We start from the raw sequence: 19,657 nt of genomic DNA, 5'->3' as shown, positions 1-19,657 counted from the left end.
TTTAAGTGAGCTGTAATGAACAAGTAAATACTGTTTCAGAATTGTGGAGTTCAGAAATCTCTTTTGTATGTGTATATAGATCTTGGACTTCAAAGATAAAGCAAAAACGAGCTCTTGGATTATTTTCTTCTGATCTGTAGTCTGGTTTGTGTTTTGGTAGGATGTGGAAGTCAAATGGGTTGAATATCAGAATATGGTGAACTACCTCATGCAGTGGATCAGACACCATGTTGCGATAATGTCTGACAGAACATTTCCCAACAATCCTGTGGAGCTAAAGGTGAGATGTGGTGTGTTAAACTCCTTGTTGGAATGACATTTCATCTTACTGACTCAAAGCATGCTTGAACAAATGAAGTGCTTGTTGATTTATACAATCAAATCAACTGTAGAACAGAACTACTCCTTAACCTTTTCAAAGTACAATAAATACATTACTAACATATGAACAATCAAAAGCATATCTTCAGCTGTCATTGATATTTTTTGTGCAAGTAGAGCAGTACGAGAATGTAAGCTTACGAAGAATATTTGGTGAGAGTTGAGAGTAAGATTGTATTCTCTGTAAGATGAAGTTGATGATTGTTTTTATGTTTCTGTAGGCACTTTATAATCAATATTTGCAGTTTAAAGAAACAGAAATTCCACCAAAAGAAACAGATAAATCAAAAATTAAACGTCTATATAAACTGCTAGAGGTAAGTTTTTACATGCATTGAAATGTATACAAGTTCCTTTTCTGTGGCTTAAAATAACAAATATGTGTGAATTGTTAAGGTCTGGATAGAATTTGGACGCATCAAACTTCCTCAAGGCTATCATCCAAATGATATAGAAAAGGAATGGGGAAAGCTTATTATTGCCATGCTGGAAAGAGAGAAGATCCTTCGGCCTGAAGTAGAGAGGTATGCTAGTGAACGTTTGACAGGCTTGGTTAACATATTTTCTGTTGTTTTAACCTGTACTGAAAATTCGAAATGTCTTCTTCTGTGGTAACATCCATGTTATTTTTCTAGATCAAGTAATTCTGCCGTAAGTTATTTACCTACTTCCTAGAAGCAGCTCCAGATGGAAGTAACTTCAGTGGTCTCAGAAGGTTGTGATAAATAGTATCTGTGCCTCAGATAGGGAAAGTACTTAAATATAAACAACTTCTTTGTACAGTTAGTCAGAGCTAGGTTCATATCACTACACTGTCTCATTTGAACTTAATTTCGTATAGGTAACATTCGTCCTTTACGTTAAATGTGTATTTCACTTGGTGCACAGTGTTGTGGGCTAATGTCCTGTTCTGAGGTTGTTTAAAAGTTGGTTGTAGTCAAGGGCACACAAAGGGTTTAAACATGCAAAGCTCATAGTAGTCTTCCCTGGTAGTAGGATGTGTGACAGTTTTGTACGTCACTAATAACACACTGAGCATATTCAAAATCTTGATGTAGGTCTTAGAGCATTTCTGCTTTTTAATGGTACCTCTTTTGAGTTCTGTGGCAGACACAGGTTCTACCTATTCATTATTTTTAAAAAGTCCTTTTTTAACTCCAAGTGAAATGATTTTTTGGGATTCTGCCTGCAGGTAGGTATAGACACCCAGGTCTGGGTTCATTCTGCTTGACCTTAAGCATCCAAAGGAGACACCTGAGATCTGAATCGCTTTCTAGAGAATCCTGGCCCTGACTTTCTGGTGACAACAGGGTGATCATTCTCTCTGAAATTTGTTGTGAAGGATCCAGACCATTGTGTAGGAAGTCCTCAAAGACAGATTTTTAGCAAGAGAAAATCCTGAAGACAGAGTTGATTAAATGTGTCGTCAGAGTTGATAGAATAGGTGCAAGAGCATGACTGAAATGGCAGATTCAATGAGAGGAGTAGATTCACAGCATCCTGCTGTGAAAGAAGTGTCTACAGAGGAAGACAAGGTTGTCCTCACCGTGCAGGGCAGAACAGCAGAAAGCAGTGGAAGAAATATAGCATGCTAGGTCTTGTAGGTTAATCTGTGCTGACCTGCAAAAAGCAAAGTTAGTGCCTGCTTTCGCCAAAAGGAATCCTACTTACACTTGTAGAAAGCTGGATTATCTTTGTTTAGACTGTGAATAAATGACAATAGTTTATTTATTTTTTTTATTCAGAAACTGAGTGCAGGTAAATACAAATAAATGTAAACTCCTTCCCATGTTTCAGGGTTGATAAACACAAAGTGACAGATTGTATGGTGAGGGTCACTATGTGCGGTGGTCACTATAAAATGAGAGAGAAGCCTTGATTAAGTGATTCTGGCTTAGTGATCAAGTTAAAATAGTTGGTTGATCTGGACACAAGTACTCAATCCACATTAGTTGCATTGGTTATGAGTGCAGCTCACCAATATGAGGTGTTGATACAGCTCCTGGGGTGGGATTTAGTAGTGGCAAAAAAAGTGACCTCAGCTAATACTGAAATTTGGCAAGCACTGAAACTTAATATGATGTCAGTGAGGAGAATGCCAAACTGAGCTCTGGTTTGCAAACCCAGCAGAGTTTGGAATTGCTGCAGGGTGTGTCTGTGCCTTCGCTGTGCTCCTCCGCATAAACAGGCATCTTGTGGTGCGGATGTGGTTTTCAGGAGGTCCTAAAAGCAACAGGCGAAATACTGAAAAATTCACCCTGAACCCAAATTCTGAGTTAAAACGTAAACCTAAGGGCAGTGGTCAGGTTTTTCTTACTTGTTTTGCGGTCAAAACAGCAAGAAGTAATTAGCTGTGAATGTGGAAGAAGCTGAAGGGAAATTTGCAGGAGGACAGATTAGTAAACATGCATACTTGGACAGTGGGGTAATAATGTTGGGTTGGATGGGGTACAGGTGTCCCAAATTAAATTGATATGAGCTGATGAACCATGATATTCTCCCAGGATTTTTTGTGCAGTTCCATTTGAAGCAAAAGGAGTCAGCCCAACCTGGAGGTGTTTTGTACTGTACTGTGGACAGTGGAGTTGTTCTCACTTCACTCCTTTTTGAAAGTTTTCATTGGAGAGTCTGAGAAACACTGCAGAGTCTTCTTTAAGTTCTTATTTGGCATATAGACATTTAGTGACACCTAAATGAAATATTTGGCACGCCTGTTTCCTAGAGACGCCCTAATGTTGCAGTCTAGTCTGTACTTGCAAAGCTTTAATGCAGTGTAGGGAAGCCAAAAACAAGGTAGTGTACGTAGCCCCAGGTGAGATCCTTTGAAGAGCTGGCAGAATATTAATTGCTGGGTTTTGAATATGCGTACCGAAGCCTATTTAAAGGAGGAGTGCTAGGTGTTTCAAAAGCCAGTAGTGAAATTTCATCCCTAGAAGCTGCACATTTTGTAGGAGTTTTATCTTTTCATTTTTCAGCAAATGTAAACAGCCAGAAGGACTGTGCTCTGGATGTAAAAATGAATAGCAGTAGTTATAGCTATCACAGCAGTGATTCTCTGTTTAGCAACAGTACTAGTACTCGAACCAGCGTTGACTCTAACGAGAATTTCCTTTCCGTTAATTGTGGTCCCACGCTGATTAAATCTTGTATAAGCTTTGGTAATGGCACCTTAGAAGGAAACAGGTAACTTGGCATATGTATTTGTGCTCTGTATTAGATCTTACATGTTTGTTTGTTTGTTTTTAAAGTCATGCAATGTATATAGTAAATATAAATAACATTAATACTTATTTGTTCTTCTGAAATGCTCTGGCATCACCTAGGTTGGAAATGCTACAGCAGATTGCAAACAGAATTCAGCGGGACAGCCAAAGCTGTGAGGACAAACTAATACTTGCCCGGAATGCTCTGCATTCTGTAAGTCAGTTGATGATTTTACTTGTCTGTGTTCGTGAACTTACTACAGTGGAATGGCTACTTGAGAAAAATTCTTTAGGATTCTTTAAGTGCGTACTTAATAGCTGCTACTTTTGTTTCCATTGTACTGTTATTTTTAATTTACTATTTCTTCAAGAAAATATAAATAATTTGCTAGAGTGGGTTCTGTTTCAATTTTTCTGTTGGAAGTTAGATAAAATGCTTCACCATTGTTTCAAGATCAGAATAAGCTTTTACAAAAAACCTGGGATTTCTTACAGCTTATTTCTCTTTGGCTTAGCTGCAGAACTAATGGCTTTCTCTTATTTATTCAGGACGCCAAGCGATTAGAGTCAGGGCTCCAGTTACAACATGAAGCAGAGATAGCTGGGTATCTTCTTGAATCTGAGAACCTTCTCCGCCAGCAAGTGATTGATGCCCAAATTCTTATTGATGGAAAATACTATCAGGCAGATCAGCTTGTGCAAAGGTACTTTATAGTGTATTTATATGAATAAATAGATGTCCCAAATATGGGTACCCATTATGGACAGCATTTTCAAGTTTTTATGTGTGTGGATAAACTTCTCAATCTGTCACTGGGCACCCAAACAACGTTCATCAGGTATTCTGTTGGGTACAGTACCCACAAATGTTGTTTAAGACAAGAGGAGCTGTTTGTACTCATTTATGAAAATGATGTCGTTTACCAGAATGAGATGTAAATGTTTAATGTTTACCATCTATTTGGGTGTAAGGATGTTAGCTTGTTTTATTGCACCTAAAATGCTTTCAGAATGCTTTGATTTTAAAAAGGGAGGCGAGATTTCTGATGATGGCTGTAGATATCTTAACAGGTAATAAGTGGAGTAACGTTAGCTTATACGTGGCAACGTGTACAGTCTTGGCAGAAAGATGCATTTAAACAGCATGATTCAATTTTATGAAGAAGTGGCTCCAAAGTTTTGCAGGATTCATCCTGGACTGGGTGAGATCAAGCACATAACAGCCCCTTGGCAGTGAACTGCAAGTGTTTGATCTACTACAACATGTAGTATCTTGTAAGATTTCTGCTTTGCTGATTGTTCCCTGCAATTGTGTGTGGTGCGTGCTAGTGCCCATTCCATGCTGATTTTCTAGTCATTGCCCAATTTCTGCATCTGTTATCTGTATTTATAGAAGTATATTTTCCGATATAAATCTTTATTGGTAAATATTTAGGTACAACTAAAGTGTAAGAGGTCTTGTGAATTCACATTGCTCTCCAATTCAGCATGGTAAACCTTGATTGTAAGCGTTAATTGAAATTATTTTTATTCATTTATTTATTTTATTTTATTTTATAGAGTTGCAAAACTTCGTGATGAGCTGGTGGTCATACGGACCGAATGTTCTTCTGTGTACAACAAGGGGCATGCACTGACAACAGAGCAAACAAAGCTGATGATATCAGGAATAACTGAAAGCTTAAACTCAGGATTTACAACAAACCTAACCCCTGAATTAAATGCTGCAATGACCCAAGGTTTAACACCTAGTTTGACTTCTTCCAGCTTGACTTCTGGCCTTTCATCGGGCCTTACTTCCAGACTGACCCCAACCGTCACTCCCGCTTACACACCAGGCATCCCACCACGGTTAATTCAAAGCTATGTGACAGGAGTAGACAGTGGGACTCTGCAAACACTCAAACTGACGCAAGTCAGAAAACCTCTTATGAAATCAGCTTTTGTGGATCAGAATTTAACAGAAGAAGAGGTGAACATGAAATTTGTCCAGGACCTGTTGTGCTGGGTAGAAGAAATGCAGGTATCAATCTCTATGGAAACAGTCCACTTCTAATTATAATGCTTACTGCTTGTAGGTCATGACTAATTTTTCCTTCTCGTTTGTAAGATGCAACTTGATCGAGCAGAATGGGGATCAGATTTACCAAGTGTTGAAAGCCATTTAGAAAATCACAAAAATGTCCACAAAGCTATTGAGGAATTTGAATCCAGTCTTAAAGAAGCTAAAATCAGTGAGGTACAGCACCGTGTTTTTTACTTCTTTGGTTACTTTCTTACTGGGTGACACATAAACTAATGTTGAATTTCAGAACTGTGTTTGGGTTTCACACTCTTATTTCTGATCTTTGACTGATATATGATGGAATCAGGAAAACTAATGGTTTAGCATATCTAACCTTTTTGTTGTCTTTTGAACTCATATACCAAATACAGATCCAGATGACTGCTCCTCTTAAACTCAGTTATGCAGAAAAATTGCACAAACTGGAGAGTCAGTATTCAAAACTCTTGGTGAGTTTGTCAATACTTTTTCTATGATCAGCTTCTCAGTGTACATCATGTTTGGTAAGGCATGAGCTTTAAATTCTGATTTTTGTAAACATTTTTTCTTTTTAATAAAGAATACATCGAGAAATCAGGAAAGACATCTAGATACTCTTCACAATTTTGTGTCTCGTGCTACTAGAGAGCTGATATGGCTGAATGAGAAAGAGGAGGAAGAGGTTGCATATGACTGGAGTGAAAGAAACCCCAATATAGCAAGAAAAAAGGAATACCATGCAGTATGTATTGCTAATCTAATCCAGAGGGAATAATTAAATCCTCTTTAAGAATGTAAGAGACTTCTAAAACATTTTGTGTTTGTGTTTTTGTGGTTTTATTTTTTGTCATCTGGAAAAAGGAATTAATGAGAGAACTTGATCAAAAAGAGGAAGTTATTAAGTCAGTACAAGAAATAGCTGAGCAACTGCTTCTTGAAAATCACCCAGCCAGGCTAACCATTGAGGTAAGTTAGTAAGCACATCACACAAAGAAGAAAATAGTTTTGTGATGTAATAGACCTTAGATTTTGGGGAAGAAGTGGGGAGGTGCTAACTCATAGGAAATTAAACAACAAGACTGAATAATGGGGCTTTTTCTTTTTTCGTTTTTCTTTTTTCTTTTTTCTTTTTTCTTTTTTCTTTTTTCTTTTTTCTTTTTTCTTTTTTCTTTTTTCTTTTTTCTTTTTTCTTTTTTCTTTTTTCTTTTTTCTTTTTTCTTTTTTCTTTTTTCTTTTTTCTTTTTTCTTTTTTCTTTTTTCTTTTTTCTTTTTTCTTTTTTCTTTTTTCTTTTTTCTTTTTTCTTTTTTCTTTTTTCTTTTTTCTTTTTTCTTTTTTCTTTTTTCTTTTTTCTTTTTTCTTTTTTCTTTTTTCTTTTTTCTTTTTTCTTTTTTCTTTTTCCTTTTTCCTTTTTCCTTCTTTCTCTTTTCCCTTTTCCTCTTCAGCACATCTCTTGTATCTGTTTTCCAGTTTCCAAAAAGTAAAAACACTTTTGTAAAGTTATGGCTACATCTTGGATTGCTTAGATAAAATCCTTTTGAAGTCTAAAATCGAAATTTCCAGAGTTGATCTGTACAGACATTTCTGGTCGTGCACGCAGCTTCTAGAGTTATTGATAAAAATTGCATTGGCAAACGGAGGGCATGGAACAGTCCTTGGGTGGTTTCTCTCCTGTTGGATTGAAAGAAGTTTCAGTAGAGGCTTTTCTAGTCACTTACTGGTACAGGTTGCTATTACAGTTTAGAGTTGGTTTCATAACTTATTTGTCAGTGAATTATGAAACTTGTTTGGATGTTAAAAATCTGACCAGGTGATATGATTTACTTCAGGCTTGAATCACGCTCCATATTATAGGTACAGTTTACAGGAAATTTATTGTAGCTGTTTTGGGGTCATAACAAGTTTCCAAAGGAGAACATAAAACACTTTTCCTTGTAGAGGTTCAAGGAAGGAGTAACTACAAACAGTGAGTGGTAAAAATGGAAACAATAAAAAAATGATTTTATTATATAAGAATGAAAAAGCAGTCAGAGAGGATGGATTTTTATTATTCTTCAGATCAGTGAGTAAACTGGAAGCATGAAGAAAACTCCTGCCTTCCATCCTTCTCATGACATTTACTATGAATAGTAAATGACTTTTTATGTAATGTGGGGAATTTTATTCTTTAAAAAGTATATGCTGTTCTAATGGGTTCTTATCAGTGTAATATACTTTAAATATTAATATATTAAAGATACATATTATGAAACCAGGCCACCGCAGTGAAGATGACTATGCAGTTTATGATGTCTGCAATAATGCTGTATTGGGACATTTAAGAAAGAAAAAAAAAAAAAAAAGACAACTCTATGCCTTTTCTGCAGAAGAATCTACACATTAGTGCATCAGTTTGAAATTCACTGAAGCCAATGAAAAAATTCTTGAATTCCCTGAGAGTCACAGGGAATTGAAAAATTGAGACTTTTGGCTAATTTCACAAAGTCAAGAGTACCCTCTGGTGGTGGATGCACCTGCGGTGCCTCTGCAGGGGCAGCACCCTGTGGACAGTACAGGAGGCATCACTCAAGTAGGGTTCTGTTCCTTAAATTCCTGTACAACTGTTACACAAAATTATACACTGCAGTAAGTCCTGATTAATTATTTTTATTATGCATTCAGTGTTACTTTAGTGTCTGATTTGTATCCAAGGAAAAATCCAGTAGTCTTGAATGAATAAGTAAAGCCACGGAATCATACACTGGATTAGACTGGGGTAACCTTGGGAGATGTAGTCCAGCCCCTGCCTAAGTCAGGGCCTCCTTCGGCTGCATTCTGAACATGCCCAAGGATGTGGTGATTTCACAGCTGCTCTGGGCAGGTTTTCTGATATCACTGTGCTGTAGCGACAGGATTTTTCTCACATAGAATTGGAATTTTCCTTGCTGCAGCTTGCTTTTCCTGGGGGAGGAAGTCAGGTTTAGATGCTTGTGTTTGCTACATTACTCTTATGTTTCCTATTCTGTGAAAGTATGTGTGTTATAATTTTTGTTTCCTTTTGTAAAATCTCTTCCTTTAAAGGCCTATAGAGCTGCAATGCAGACACAATGGAGCTGGATTCTTCAGCTCTGTCACTGTGTTGAACAACATTTGAGGGAAAATGCTGCATATTTTGAGGTAAGATTGCAAAATGCTGTTAGGACCATAGTAAAAAAAGTGCTAGTTGCTCTCTCACAGTAGTTGTAGAATTGACATTTGTCATGCGCAATCATGAGATGATGAACCATGCTCCCATATTGTTCTATACCTGTGTTATCCTCACTACAATTATATCGGTTCCCAGCAGACAAAAATCTGGCCTGACTTTTTTTCAGAGTGCTGCAGCTGCAAGCAGGGACTCTGCGAACAAAGCCGTGTTCTCTCCCTGTCAGGCACAACTGCTGTCAGTGCAGCTTTTGCAGATGATGTAGAGTGGAGGGTGGTTAGTGCTGGCCCAAGGAGAACATATTCTAGGTGCTTTTTCCAGGACTACCCAAATACAAATATAACATATGGCATTAATAATAGACAGAGCAGAGAACACCCTGACAGTGGAGATGTTCAGCGTAAACACCTTTCTGATTATCACCCACATACTCAGCAAATGATACTCAGTTACGTGCATGAGGATTGAAGAGCTAAGAGTTTCTCAGTTATATGCAAGATGAATGAAGATTCAAGAGTCTTTTGTTTGGACAAAATGTTTACTTCAGTGTGCCTGCTGAAGTTTGCAGCTAGTTTGCTACAGTTTGTAGGTTTGTCTGTTCTTTATATATGAAAGTAATTGTAATTCCAAGGGAAGCATGAATAACTTCAGACAAGTTTTCAATTGCAGGAACAATAATTAACTGAAGTTCAATAATTGCTGAATTAATTTTGCATGTAGATAGTACCAAGAATAACTGATGTTACAGTGTTGTGCCTTCTTGAACAGTACATTTAGGTGTGAGATCACAAATAGTGTTTTGTGGTACAGTAGTCACTTCAGGCTACTAGAAAAGATTATTTTTAAAAAGACAGCACTTAAAGAAAACTTCATAGTGTAGCTGTCTGTATACTTTTATGTTGTTTAAAAATAACCTGGATATTTGTCTCATCCTAGTTTTTCAGTGATGCCAAAGAAGCCATGGAATATTTAAAGAATTTGAAAGATACCATATACCGAAAATACAGTTGTGATAGATCAAGCAGCCTTCGTAGACTGGAAGACCTTGTCCAGGAGTCCATGGTAAGAATTCAAGGATACTGTTAACATGAGTTACAATTAAACAATAAATGTGTAGATTATAGTTGGATTTAAAATACATATGTTTAAATGATTCATTTGAAGTGAAGGAATATAAAAAGATTTCCTTTTTTTTAGAACTTAAATTATGGCATCTGCCCATATATAATTAATTTTTTTCATGAGCTTAAAATACAGTTTTATTTCTTTATCTTTACAATAGCAGATGTTGTGGGAAACTGGTGACTTCAGAAAGATATTTTGTTCTTGTAGAATTTGTTACTTTTAAGAAACACAGTAAAATAAGTCATGGAAAAAAAGCTTAACAGGATCAAAGAAGCAGCACTGTATTCTGGCCATCTCTTATAATGTGTTCTTTTCTTAACTGTTTTAGGAAGAAAAAGAACAACTCTTGCAGTATAAGAGCACAGTAGCTGGCCTTGTGGGGAGAGCAAAGGCAATAATTCAGCTGAAGCCAAGGAACCCTGACTGTATACTCAAAACATCCATCCCAATTAAAGCCATCTGTGACTACAGACAAATTGAGGTTAGAAGCTTGAATTTCCTCAAATCAATTACAGACGTGAGAATTCAGCTAAAGTGTCATTAATTATGATGTTGCTGGAGAACACTAGGCTCTTAAATTTCTTCCACCCTAATAAACAAGAGCAAATCTTTGTGTTGAACTTTGTTTTTCTTGTTCTGTTGTTTATTTGTTGACACCATTTGCAGAAGTGCTTTGTAAAAGTATTTGGTAATGCTCATCTCATTAGCTTATTCTCCTTTTCTGTTAATCCTAGATAACTATTTACAAAGATGATGAGTGTGTATTAGCAAACAACTCCCATCGTGCTAAATGGAAAGTTATCAGCCCAAGTGGTAATGAGGCCATGGTTCCATCTGTGTGCTTTACAGTTCCGCCACCAAACAAAGAAGCAATAGATACAGCCAACAGGTAGGGACGAAACAAAACCATTCGTTTTCTTTTAAAATTCATTTATATGAAGCTTGGGTTAAAATAATGTCTTAACTTTTTTTTTTCCCCTTTCCATGCGTTACTTTGATCTAAAGTTGGAATCTCTTTATGTTTCAGGATTGAACAGCAATTTCAGAATGTTCTGGCCCTTTGGCATGAGTCGCATGTAAACATGAAGAGTGTGGTGTCCTGGCATTACCTGACAAATGAAATTGAAGCTGTTCGAGCTGGCAATGTTGCCTCGGTATGTGCTGTGTCTAGCAAGGGTCTCAGCCTTTTGCTGGGATGCCATAGACTACACTTTCCAGAAATACTGTATAATTAACAATTTCCAGCAATCCTTATCTTCCTTGAGGGAACAGCTGGCAGTGGCCATGCTGGTTCCCACTGAGGAGCCTTTACACAGGTGTGTTTGGGGGAGGAGCAGAGAGGTTGTATTATGAAAACTACCTGTAGCCTTATTTCACTCATCTCTCAGGTCTGCTGTTGTCAGCAGGGGGACAGGATCTCCCAAAAGCAGTAGAACAGTGACTAAATCTGAATTTTGTTCTTGAAGAGTCTACCTTTCTTCACTGATGTGGAAGGTTTGATTCATTAGGCTAAGGTTAATTGTCATGAAAACCCCCATTATTTCCTTATGGCTACAACTTCTTAATAAAAATGGAGCAACTATGAAGCAACATTTAGTCTTTCAAGTTGAATGCAGCTGAACATTCATTCCTCTGTAATGCATAATTTAATTCTTATACATGTCAGTAACTTGAAGTGTTAAATAGCTAATTAGGATCAATTTGTCAGAAATGAAATAGTGATATATATCAGAAGACTAATGTGCCTGGCTAAAATAGTGGGTGATGTCACTGAATTACACAATCTTAGATGTATAGCATAATGTGATTCAATATAATAGTTTATTATACATCATTGGTGTATATCTCTCTACAAACTACTGCAATAATATTTGTAGTACCCAAAATGACATTTTTCACTCCTAATTTCTCACTGTTGCTGTTGAAAGGAAGGAATCTGAGGTAATTCTTGAAGTGTCCCTACTTGTATGACTCTTGCTGGCTTCTGGTCTGTTGCTACACGGCATTAGATGCAGAAATGGTGTCTGATGTAGGATTGTCTTAACATAGCCCATTACTGGCATTAAAGATGGAAAAGGATTTTAGAGTGTAAACTATGATTTGTTGTACTGATACCTGTCAAGTGGACTTCAGCCCAGGAGCAGCAAGCTTTCAGAACCTCATTTCTTTGATTTTTACCATCTGAGTGATTGGTCAATATTGCTTTTTGATAAAAAGTATTGCAGGGAACTATCTGAATGATGCATCGTTGCTAACTGTGCCTTGGGTTTATAATCTGTTGCAGATAAAGACGATGTTGCCAGGTGAACATCAGCAGGTGTTAAGCAATTTGCAGTCCCGCTTTGATGATTTTGTGGAAGATAGCCAGGAGTCCAAAATCTTCACCAGCTCCGATACAGCACAGCTGGAGAGGGAAGTTGATGTTTGCAAGCAATACTATCAAGAGCTTCTGAAATCTGCAGAAAGAGGTATAACTTGGCCAAGGAAAGCAGAAAGATGCCCTCATAAGATATATTGTGGTTCTTGATAAAACTTCTCTCTCTGAAAAAAAGTTCTAGAGAATTACCCATTTTCTCATAGTGATATTGTTAATGCCCAACTCTTCTGAACAAACAGAAAGTCATCATTTTAACAACAGGCACAATTACATTGTACAGAAGCTCTAAGTTTGTTTAACTTTGTATATATTGAGCTGTGTAGAAATATTGATGTGTTACTTAATATGTGGAGTGCTACAAAGAATTTTACGCCGAAGAATTTATTCAGTGCACTACAGCTCGCTGGTTAATCGTGCCTTCCTTGTTTTTGAATGTTGGAAATGTAACTTGATTATTTTGTTGATTTCATAACAGAATTAGAACTTTTTCACAGTGTTAAGGCAAGAAGTGTCCTAGGTATTTTCCTAACTCCACCGAATGCCTGTAGTTACTGCAGTCTCAACTTCTGTATACAGTAAGAACAGAAAGCTTAAGATACCTGCTTTGTTTTACTGTCAAGTAGCTAATGACTTGAAGAAATATAGTAGTGCAAAGCTGATTACTGCATAGCATAATTCACTACACTTAAGGGAAAATATGTTGCCCTGTTTGTTGGAAGGAGAGGGTTAAAAAAAAAAATATCAGTCACTAAGTTTAGCAGTGTCTGTGTGAGGGGTGATGGCTGTGCCTGGGATGGATGATCAAAGATGTATGCTCATTTTTCATGTGTGAGGAGATGATCTAATAATAGCGAAAATATATTATATAAAGGTTCTTAAAATGTGTCCTATAGCCAAACTTCCAATGGAAATTGATGGGATTTCAGCTAATCGTGAGAAGACCTGTAGAATGGTGACTTTTAAAAAGTGTTCTTAAAAAGGCACGGTGGAAGTGACGTGGTGGCTTTGTTTGCTAACGTGTGCCTCATTTCTTTCAACAGAGGAGCAGGAAGAATCTATTTACAATCTATATATCTCTGAAGTCAGAAATATCAGACTTCAGCTGGAGAGTTGTGAGGAGCGGTTGGTGCGGCAGATCCGAACCCCAATGGAAAGGGATGATCTACGTGAAAGCGTGTTCAGGATTTCAGAGCAAGAGGTGAGCCTTTGCAAAAGGCTGTTTTACCTAGGAGAAGAGTTTTATTTTAAAACAACTGTGTCCAGGTGTTTTCAGTGTAGTCAGGAAAGTTTGCGGTACACCTTGAAAGGACAAGAGTCAAAGTTTAAGCTTGTGCTTGTGAGAAAAAAGATGCCAATAAATGATGCCTCTGTTAGTTTCCCTCTTATACATACGTTTATTTTTAAAAATTTTAATGGTGTCCACATGAAACAAGCAGAGGAGAGCAGACCTGTACTGACAATGATATGTAGAATATACATGAGGTTGATGTAGGATAAAAGCACTGTCAATCACCTTTCATTTTACAGAAATTGAAGAAAGAACTGGATCGACTGAAAGATGACCTGGAAGTCATCACAAATAAATGTGAAGAGTTTTTCAGTCAAGCTGCTGGTTCACCTTCAGTCCCTACTCTGCGTTCTGAACTCAATGTTGTTATTCAGAACATGAACCAAGTTTATTCCATGTCTTCCATTTACATAGATAAGTATGTAACAGGCCATCTCCCATCATACGTTTTAGTTTACAATTTTATCTTCAAAATAAATGATTTAGTATAATAATACCGATCAAAGAGGAGGCAGTTAATGTAATTTTACCACTGTATAAAGGGTTACCCAGTGACATGAAAAGGCTGAGAAGCAGAAGCTTGTTGAGTGTTGTTATTGATGGTTCACTTAACAGGAGATTACTGTTTTTCAGATTAAAAACTGTAAATATGGTGCTGAAGAGCACCCAAGGAGCAGAATCATTAGTAAAACTTTACGAAACTAAGTTGTGTGAAGAAGAGGCAGTAACAGCTGACAAAAACAATATTGAAAATCTGATGGGTACATTAAAGGTAAGAGTTGGCTGGCACCTATTCATGGGTAAATTAAAAAATAATAGGAAAATTATCACTTATAACACCTATTTTGGTTAAGCTGTACTGTATAGTGTATCAAAAGTTGGCTTGTATATTTGGAGGAAATTCTGTATTAGGATTGACATGTCAGAAAATAAATGATGACTTCGGAGCATTAGGAATTAGATTGTTTACAAGCGTGTTCCTGCTTTGAGGAAACTCATGGCAGTATCTGAAACTTCCAAGAGTGGCACTTGTCAGTGCTGCAGTAAAACTCTTTTTGGTCTCTTCAAAAAGTAGCGTATGCTTAAGGTTACATAAATATATTGTTATATAAATGTGCCCACAATAACGTTCTTGCTGATGCTGTGGTACACTCACTGATCAGGGTTTCCTAGGAGGTTTGGCACATATCTTTGAGAAAGGGTAAGATTGAAGTTGAGCATTTTTTGTGTGCTCCATATACCTCATATTAATATTGCAAATGATTAGTAATGCTTTTTTGCTAGAGAGAATAATTGGCATCTACCTAAAGATTTTTTGAAAGCTGTAGTTTATAAGGTGAGCGTGTTAAATTGCTCTCTCTCTTTTGAGATATGTTGGGGGGGAAGCTGTTTTTTAGAATTATTCTGCAATTCATAGCTGGGTTCTGGTGCCATTCCAGTGTTTGAGCAACCAGAAGTAAAACACTCATTTAAACATTTTTCATTTATTCATTTATACATTTTACTCATGTAAAATACTGATTTATAAAATAGTGTAATAATTTAGGAGTTATTTACAATTTATCATTTATCACATGCTAGCAATGGAGATCTGAAGTAGACGAGAAAAGACAAGTGTTCCATGCCTTAGAGGATGAACTGCAGAAGGCAAAGATGATCAGTGACCAGATGTTTAAAATGCACAAGGAACGTGATCTTGACTTTGACTGGCATAAAGAAAAGGTTGATCAATTAGCCGAGAGGTGGCAAAACATTCACTCTCAAATTGAAAATAGGTTTGTATAACTTTTTATTGTAATCTCTTCATATTTTATGCAGGTTTTGTTGTTTCTGAGAAAATAACAATCAGAAATAAATTTTAAAATAGGGCAGAATAGTTTTCTGAACTATTTGTCAGAAGTGCTAAGATTAAGGATTCTTACCTTTTCTGTGCTGGTGACATAGTTATCTTTTCCACAGGAAACATCTGTGACTGTTGAGCACCAAAAAATTAACAAGATATAGAAATTTTATTTACTTAAAATTTACTGAGATGCAGTGGGGATAATTTGTCTTCTTTTTTTTCTAAAAAAGGCCTGCAGAAATGGCTTGCTGTCCTATGGAAATACCACATAATTAGCTCTGACAGGCTAAACTGATGAGGTGATTCATCAGTTATGATTGAATTCACGTTAACTTGCTCTTAATGACTCAAGTGATAAGTCTGGAAGTCCTCAGCTTCCATTGACTTCTGTGATAATTTTGTCACAATCACTTTTGGTGAAGTGCCAGTATTTCCTTTTGGTGTGCAACTGTTTTCGTGCAGTCTCAATAGCCAATGGAAATGGTGCTCTGAATTCAGGCCTTCAGTATTTACTGTCACTGTGTTACTGGAGAGTGCTACTCACATGCATGTGCCTGCACCAATGTACAGGTACAGCAGAACACACCTACCTGTAATTCTGAAGAATCTGTAATTCTGATGACCATAAATGACATTCCTAGAAGTATTTTTTACTTCCATCTGTATAGTTCTGTTTCCTGTATGGATAGGAAACAAAACTAGAGAGATGGAAGGAAAAAGTATGTGCAAATTAAGGAAGTCTGTACTATACAGCCTGAATTAATTTTTTTTAAAATCTACTTTAGTTCGTCATTATAAATAACCTGAACAAGAGCATCAAAGACAGTGCTTTTCATGTAAAATTTCACACAACAACCTTTCACATTTTTGTCCTCAGTTTTTAAGGGGTGAATATCTGTACAGCTGTAATACTGACTTTATTAACTTGTAATTACCAAATTTAGTTGTCTCTGTTTAAAATTGCTAGAAGATGAAAGGGAGGTTGACAAAAGCTGGCTCATTTAAAGCTGAATGCAGGATGGCTAGCTTTAAATCCACATTGGATTTTTCATCATCTGGTAGCGTGACAGAATGTAAATGATAAACAGTAGTGATATGAGGTACTGAAGTGTCCTTATTTCTTTGGAGGGCAAATATGAACCACATCCTCTCCTTACAGGGCAATATGCCGGACAGCATATCCTGAAAAACTACTGTTAATACATGGTTGCTTCTAGGGTAAATAGGACAGATTGTGGTACTTGAGCATGTAGCTGTAAACAAGCTGCTTTCTGCAAATGTTTGCTCTGCTGCTTCTTAACAGCTTGACACTGATGATCATTATATGAAAAGTATGTACAAATATTGGCTCCAGTTATCATCATCCTTTCTCTTTTTTTATGGTTATTAGCTTTAAAACATGCTTAAGTATGAAACCTGAGCAATATTGTTGCCTTTGCTTGCTCTTTTTCAGACTCCTTTTCACATCTTGAGAGCAAAATTAGTGTGATTCAAACTATTCATTCCAAGTCAGACTATAAAAAGTTGCTAAATAAGAAGGTTTGTCCATAATTGTGTGGCATGTGGTATTAGTTGCATTTATATGATCTTTGAAGTATAAGGATCATGAAAGAAAAATTGTCAGTATTCTCGTCACTATGGAAACTACTTTGCGGAAATCCACAGCACTCTTTTTTCCAGGTCAAAACCATGACTTAAAAATGGACTTGCCCAACAGGATCAGTTGCTTTTGCACATTAGAATGTTGAAAAGCTTTGGTTTTAGTGTAACTCCTGTTGTTTTTTAAGAGACAGAGAGTATGGTGAACTGCTGCTTAACCTCCAGTATAGCTCTTTTCTTTCTTGATTTACACAGGTCATATTTGAAATACTCTCATTTCTTACAACAGAATTAACTGCTGTTGCAGAGCCCTCTTGCCTGGGGATTCCTGTGTTCATGGACTTTCAGGCTGTTTAGCTCACTAATGAGGGATATGCAGAGTTTCTTCTGTAGCAGGATCTCTCCTGGGTGTCATTTATGACAGATGAAGAGGTTTCTCCAAGCTGGGAATCTTGATGTTTGAGAAGTTAATTTGCAGCTTAGTGTTATTTTAGTATGTTTGTAATCACAGCTATAGACATCCGTAGCCTTTAAGGCTGTATTTGGCTTAGTTTTGTATCTTTTATCTTTTATATTCATCTTCTCTCCTTTGACGTGTCTTCTAAAATAAAACCAGGTTGCGTGACTTAGAAGGTATTAATAAATCTCTGAAGTATTACAAAGATACTTACAATTCTTTGGACACGTGGATTCAACAAGTGGAAGATACTCAGCGAAAGATTCAAGAAATCCATCCTGAAAATAGCAAAGCGTTGGCTAAACAGCTGAACCAACATAAGGTACAAAAAGGAATTTCATTGCAGGAAAGCACTGAATGACTGAAAAAGAATTAAAAGATCTTTTGAACCCAGTCACATCAGTTTTATTTTTTGAATAGGAAGTGCTTATGTCCCTCAGCCCTTATTGTAAAATTGCAAATAATCACCAGCTTTTATGTTTTTTGGGGGTTTACACTGCAGCTGATATCATTAATGTATCACTCACAGTTTATAGCTATTCCTGTAGATGAGATTGTTTTGGTCTTCAAATCTGCAAGAAGAGCAAAACCTTAGAGAGTGCCTACAATTCTGGACTCTCCTTATCCCATAATTTTTTACTCAGTACTGCTCTTGGTAGTTGAAGGTAGAAATATTTTCACTGAGACAGAGCTAAACTCTCTCCTGCAAGAAGGAAATGTGGCTTAAATAAGAAACAGAGTAACCAATTATATGCATGAGGTGTATATTCCTAATTTGTTTTCAAGTTCACTCAGGAGCTATTAAACCTGGCAGCGTTTTTTCACTGCTTCTGTAAGCCTGACAAAGCCAGGGCTTGAGAATGTAATTACTTGTGCACACATGGAAATGAGTGTATTATGTAAATTTCATGATGTTAGATAAAATAGAAATGCTAATAATAATAGTAATAAAAATAACTTTTTAAGATGAAGATGTAATTTTGTATTTTACAGGTGCTGGTTTCTGAGATTGAAATCAAACAAAGCAAAATAGATGAATGCCAGAAGTATGCAGAACAATACTCAGCTGCTGTGAAGGTAATAAATAATGCTGTATTTAAAATCCTATTTTTTTAGTGTCAGTACCATATGGAATGCCAATTATTTTGTGTATTTTCTCTTTTTACAGGATTATGAATTGCAGACTATGACCTACAGAGCTATGGTTGACTCCCAGCAAAAATCTCCAGTGAAACGCCGAAGAATGCAAAGCTCATCAGACTTCATTATTCAAGAGGTAAATGGATTTCTTACGACAGGAAAACATGGGGTGTTTTTGAATCTTTACTTAAAACAGAGTAAACACAAGAATGAGAATTAGGATTTATTAATGATTAAATAGGGTAAACCAAGCAAGATTATTTTTTCCTATATAGATTTATGATGTGATAGATGTCCCGTTGGTCATTATGTAGTATTTAGATAACAAGATGGTATATTGCTGTTGATAAACAGAAGTCCCCCAAATTATGAAAAACTAATGAGAAATGTACCTCAGTAAAACTGTTTAGAATGACCTCTGAGCTGGATCTTGATCACAGTAAATAGGGAGAGCTTTCATATTTGCTATGGTAGAGCTTACCTGATGTGGACACTTGGAGAGATTCCACAGCAAACCAGCCTCATTTGGGTGGGAAAGAGAAATCTGTCTCCTGTTGTACTGTTACAGAGAGGACCAGCGGCCAGCACTGCTTGTCCCTTTTATGACCTGGTCTTACACGGGGAAAGGATCAAGTACCTGTGAATTCAAAACATTGTCTTCTCTTTATTCTCTTTATAAATCTCCTTATAGATCCTTAGGATTTATTTGTGCAAGTGCACCCCATTGATGGCATTCCACTTTGGAATCAAAATTAGGACTTTGGATTCCACGATCAGGGTTTTGGGGTCAAAATCAGGATAGGTTCTAGAGTCATGTTTGTCATTTCTTCGAAGGTTAATGGAGTGTTTCCCTCTCTCTTCTCCCCCCTCCCCTTGCCCCTTTGTTTCTCTGCAGTTCATGGATTTACGGACTCGTTATACTGCCTTAGTGACCTTGATGACTCAATATATCAAGTTTGCAGGTGACTCTTTGAAAAGACTGGAAGAGGAAGAGGTAGGTTTTTCCCTTGGCTTGCCA

The 19,657-nt window shown here is 36.8% G+C and overlaps 1 protein-coding gene across 42 annotated transcripts in view; it reads left to right on the top strand.

The window, feature by feature from the left end:
* Nucleotides 1–19,657, top strand: part of DST (dystonin) — a 307,340-nt gene that overhangs the window by 157,352 nt on the left and 130,331 nt on the right. For 38 of the 42 annotated variants that reach the window (XM_065056139.1, XM_065056154.1, XM_065056174.1 and 35 more), the window contains 24 exons: nt 161–280; nt 603–698; nt 778–905; nt 3,705–3,798; nt 4,134–4,288; nt 5,145–5,607; nt 5,695–5,823; nt 6,021–6,098; nt 6,209–6,370; nt 6,490–6,594; nt 8,687–8,782; nt 9,747–9,872; nt 10,264–10,416; nt 10,670–10,824; nt 10,963–11,089; nt 12,220–12,403; nt 13,353–13,510; nt 13,840–14,018; nt 14,234–14,372; nt 15,182–15,375; nt 17,659–17,821; nt 18,493–18,576; nt 18,668–18,775; nt 19,535–19,633. In XM_065056139.1, the coding sequence (XP_064912211.1) occupies nt 161–280; nt 603–698; nt 778–905; nt 3,705–3,798; nt 4,134–4,288; nt 5,145–5,607; nt 5,695–5,823; nt 6,021–6,098; nt 6,209–6,370; nt 6,490–6,594; nt 8,687–8,782; nt 9,747–9,872; nt 10,264–10,416; nt 10,670–10,824; nt 10,963–11,089; nt 12,220–12,403; nt 13,353–13,510; nt 13,840–14,018; nt 14,234–14,372; nt 15,182–15,375; nt 17,659–17,821; nt 18,493–18,576; nt 18,668–18,775; nt 19,535–19,633 (3,495 nt within the window). Of the gene's footprint in view, nt 1–160; nt 281–602; nt 699–777; nt 906–3,270; nt 3,565–3,704; nt 3,799–4,133; nt 4,289–5,144; nt 5,608–5,694; nt 5,824–6,020; nt 6,099–6,208; nt 6,371–6,489; nt 6,595–8,686; nt 8,783–9,746; nt 9,873–10,263; nt 10,417–10,669; nt 10,825–10,962; nt 11,090–12,219; nt 12,404–13,352; nt 13,511–13,839; nt 14,019–14,233; nt 14,373–15,181; nt 15,376–17,658; nt 17,822–18,492; nt 18,577–18,667; nt 18,776–19,534; nt 19,634–19,657 lie in introns of those variants that run through there. The other 4 variants (XM_065056160.1, XM_065056153.1, XM_065056168.1 and 1 more) reach the window with 3 other exon arrangements.

This window comes from Columba livia, chromosome 3 (genome assembly GCF_036013475.1).
Source record: "Columba livia isolate bColLiv1 breed racing homer chromosome 3, bColLiv1.pat.W.v2, whole genome shotgun sequence".
Lineage (NCBI taxonomy): Eukaryota > Metazoa > Chordata > Aves > Columbiformes > Columbidae > Columba > Columba livia.
Note: the sequence above shows the minus strand (reverse complement) of the source record. Positions and strands in the feature narration are given on the sequence as shown.